The sequence below is a fragment of the Quercus lobata genome, chromosome 4, assembly GCF_001633185.2.
Source record: "Quercus lobata isolate SW786 chromosome 4, ValleyOak3.0 Primary Assembly, whole genome shotgun sequence".
In the NCBI taxonomy this organism is placed as follows: Eukaryota; Viridiplantae; Streptophyta; class Magnoliopsida; order Fagales; family Fagaceae; genus Quercus; species Quercus lobata.
In genome coordinates, this window is record NC_044907.1 from 16688851 (window position 1) to 16692977 (window position 4127).

The 4127-nt window shown below is 35.8% G+C and overlaps 1 protein-coding gene across 1 annotated transcript; it reads left to right on the top strand.

Moving 5' to 3' along the window:
- Nucleotides 1-580: 580 nt before the first annotated feature.
- On the top strand, nt 581-4127 carry LOC115987484 (aspartyl protease AED3). Its single transcript, XM_031111044.1, has 3 exons — nt 581-1242; nt 2441-2915; nt 3503-4127. The coding sequence occupies exons 1-3, from the start codon at nt 661-663 to the stop codon at nt 3856-3858; spliced, it is 1413 nt and encodes a 470-aa protein (XP_030966904.1). The 5' UTR covers nt 581-660; the 3' UTR covers nt 3859-4127.

Here is a 4127-nt window from a genome sequence, read left to right on the forward strand (position 1 = left end):
TTACTAATTAACATGAATTATGTAGAAATTTTTTTCTTTTTGAGAAGGTCTATAAAGTATAGACATAAAAAAATTTGACAAAACATTTTACACATGTTGATATGGTAGATTGATAATGATAAAGAAAAAAAATGATGTTAATTGTGAAACTAGATGAAAATTAGTAAAAGTTTGTCAATTTAATTGTTGTGAAAATTGTTGTGAAATTTTTTGTGTATTAATTGTTCTTTTTTTTTTTTTTTAAAGAGATCTTACGTATTAAATTGTTACGGTTCTAATTTGAACCCACTACTCAAATTATATTTTTGCATACTAATAATAGCTACTAACAACCTACTATTTAAGATTTGTTATTAAAATATTGAAGAGGTAGCATTTCTCTCTCTTTTTTTTTTTTTTTTATTTGATAAAAAATATTATTTTATTTATTGGATAATATTTGAGTTTTATTAAAACAATGATATAAATAACGCTATTGGTTAAAATTTGGTTTTTTTTATTTTTTATTTTTTATTTTTTTAATGGAGAAAGTGGTCTTTTTCTACTTGGACCTTAGACCACCGCTTCATTTGCTTATTCTATGGTGCTTGCCTATTGGTACATAATTTCGGTAAAATCGCATTACGATTATTCCACATGACAGTGAGTGTGCAATAAGCAATGAGGGATAATCATTCTCACAAGCACACACAGTATTCCACCTATATAAATAGGCACACTCTTGGTCACACTAAACCATCAAAGCCTAACTCAACCTCACAACTGAAGTCTAGAGCCATGGCAATGAGAACCCTTCTCTTCTCACTAGCCCTCCTCTGCATTTCCCTTGTCCATTGCCTAAACCCCAAATGTGAGACCTCAGACCAAGGCTCAACCCTCCAAGTCTTCCATGTATACAGCCCATGCTCCCCATTTAGACCCTCAAAGCCACTGTCATGGGAAGAGAGTATCCTCCAAATGCAGACCGAGGACCAAACCAGGCTTCAGTTCTTGTCAAGCCTTGTGGCCAGGAGATCTGTGGTGCCAATTGCCTCTGGCAGGCAGATCATACAGAGCCCCACGTATATTGTGAGAGCCAAAATTGGTACACCACCTCAGACTTTGCTCATGGCCATGGACACTAGCAATGATGCTGCTTGGGTGCCTTGTACTGGCTGTGTAGGCTGCTCTTCAACCTTGTTTGCCTCTGCTAGGTCCACCACTTACAAGCCTGTTGGTTGTGGAGCTCCTCAGTGCAAGCAGGTACTGTTAACACTAAAATGAATTATAATGGCTACCAATACAACAATTTTCATAATTTTTCATAATGTTTAAGTTGACAAGTTTTTATTAGGTCTCATTTGTACTCATATTTTTCAGAAAGTTTAAGTTGACAAACTTTTATTGGACTCACTGTTAGCATCATTGTTTTACATACTGTTAACAATTTCCCACTAGTTCTCCAATAGTGTATTTTGCTAGCTAGTTCAGCTCAATTTGTGAATTTGTGGAGTAATTATTAGGTGGTTTGTGTTTCGAAGTGTCAATAAGTGAGATCTATGCCACTTCTCTTAGACAATAATTGATCCTAAAGCTAATCCACTTTTATTTTTATTTTTAATGAAACTGATTGCTTTGAATAATTTCTAACTTTTTCTAGTAGGTTCATTCTTCTCATGATGTTTCAATTTTTCCTTTTATGGCCTGAGTCTACGGCTATAATTTCGGATAGTTAATGTGGGCCCAATTTTTAAGATCCATTTACTTTTTTTTTTTTTGATAAGTTAAGATCCATTTACTATGATAAGGATCGTGCACTTTGATGTGCCATGTAGGCAATCACTGTCGAGAAAGATATTGTCTTGGTACATACTTGGATCTCTAAGTATGTTTAGGGCGTGATTAGTGTAATATAATAAAATGGGCAAAGCATGTTACACACCTAGCGTGTCATAAACTGAAATCGTGAGTTTAACTCACGTTTTTAGTTATTGAAATACACTATATGTTTAACACGTTGTGTGCAACAACTATTACCCTAATAAAATTATATCAAAAGTAAGTTTATGTAGAAGTAATATTAGGCCAATTAAACTTATAGTTTCAATAAATTGTGAAGTAGGTCCAAGAAAAGTTGTATCATAACATTGTTTGATCTATGAAGTAGGTCCAAAAAAAAGTTGTACCATAACATTGTTTGATGATTAAAATATTTAGAGTGAAATTCAAAAAAATTAAAAACACAAACCCCTAATCCTAGAGTAATTATGCTGATGCCAAAAAAGAAAGATTTAAACAAACCTTTTTTTACTGTTTAGTTTTGTTTTCTTTTTAGGTGCGAATGTGATATCATATCACCGACACAAAAGTTCACGGGTGTAAAGTCTATGGTTACTAAACAGAGAAAAGTAACAAAATTTCTGAAGCTTCTTTACACTAACATGCATGTGAATAATTTCAGGTACCCAACCCCACTTGTGGTGGCAGTGCCTGCAGTTTCAACCTGACCTATGGAAGCTCTAGCATTGCAGCTGACCTGTCCCAGGACACAGTCACTTTAGCCACTGACCCCATCCCTGGCTACACCTTTGGTTGCATCCAAAAAACCACAGGTAACTCTATGCCACCACAGGGCCTATTGGGCTTGGGCCGAGGCTCATTGTCACTTCTATCCCAGACCCAAAACTTGTACCAATCCACATTTTCATATTGCTTACCTAGCTTCAAGTCCCTCAACTTTTCTGGGTCTTTGAGGCTTGGCCCAGTTGCTCAGCCCAAGAGAATCAAGTACACACCCTTGCTCAGAAACCCCAGAAGATCATCATTGTACTATGTGAACTTGCAAGCAATAAGGGTTGGTAGGACAATTGTTAATATTCCACCTAGTGCATTGGCTTTCAATCCAACAACAGGCTCAGGAACCATCTTTGATTCTGGTATTGTTTTCATATACACTCATAAAACACTTGCCCTTATAATTATTGTCATTCTGTGCATGAAAATTTGATTATATTTGAATGCTTAAATATATGCCAAAACTTGGTCCATTATGAGAAAGTTGGGCACGCTGATTATAATAATGTTGCACACAGTGGTACATGGTCCATAGAATTATTAAGATTCCTTATTTGACTTAAAGAATGTGTCCTCAGTTTGCATATTACTCTTTTTTCTTCAAGGAAACATGCAATTCCTGTTTGTCATCATTACAGGACAAAGCTCACCATATTATTGTTCCAGAACAAAATTTGACCATAAGACACAAGGAGCAGGACAATTCTTAAGATAGAATAAATCCAAGACCGAAATTTTAAATTTTGTGACTGTAACTAAACTAATGGACCACCAGTACCTTAGTTAGTAAGATGTATAGTACAAGCACTCACATTTGAGCATGAGTATCTCTTTGTTCTAAACTATAAAATGAATACATTTGAAATATGGGTAATTGTTTTTCTCTTGTGCACCATGTTTTGTATAATCTAAAAAATAATTAACATACAAACCTTTTTGATTCAATCAGGCACTGTCTTCACCCGACTAGTCGCACCGGCATACATTGCCATGAGAGACGAGTTCCGAAGGCGAGTGAAGGTTCCAACAGTGACATCCTTGGGTGGCTTTGACACATGCTACAATGTCCCAATTGTTGCACCCACAATAACATTCATTTTCGCAGGCATGAATGTGACACTACCACCAGACAACATACTCATCCACAGCACAGCGGGCAGCACCACATGCTTGGCCATGGCAGCTGCACCTGACAATGTCAACTCGGTGCTAAATGTGATAGCCAACATGCAGCAACAGAACCATCGGTTGCTTTTTGACGTACCCAATTCAAGGCTTGGCGTGGCCCGTGAGCTATGCACTTAATTTTGTTGGGTTTCTTATGAGTTAGGTCATATGGTTGTGGTGTATAATGCATGCGATCATTTTGGGTTTTTTTTTTTTTTTTTACTTGTAATGCTTTATTAGAAATTTGTGATCGGTAAGGTTTTATTTTCTTTTTGGGTGGTACTTGTGGTTGTATTTGGCTATACTAAGGTTTATTGCTAACTGTTACAATGTTGGACTAGTATGTCACGGGATTCTATGTGGGTTTTTTATTTTTATTTTTTATTTTAATTTAAGTTGTTGATTTA

Excerpts from the sequence above, each read along its gene's own strand:
- LOC115987484 (XM_031111044.1), top strand. The coding sequence starts at position 661 with ATGAGGGATAATCATTCTCACAAGCACACACAGTATTCCACCTATATA. Across the intron at positions 1,243-2,440 it reads GAGCTCCTCAGTGCAAGCAG|GTACCCAACCCCACTTGTGG; the intron begins GTACTGTTAACA and ends GAATAATTTCAG. Across the intron at positions 2,916-3,502 it reads AGGAACCATCTTTGATTCTG|GCACTGTCTTCACCCGACTA; the intron begins GTATTGTTTTCA and ends TGATTCAATCAG.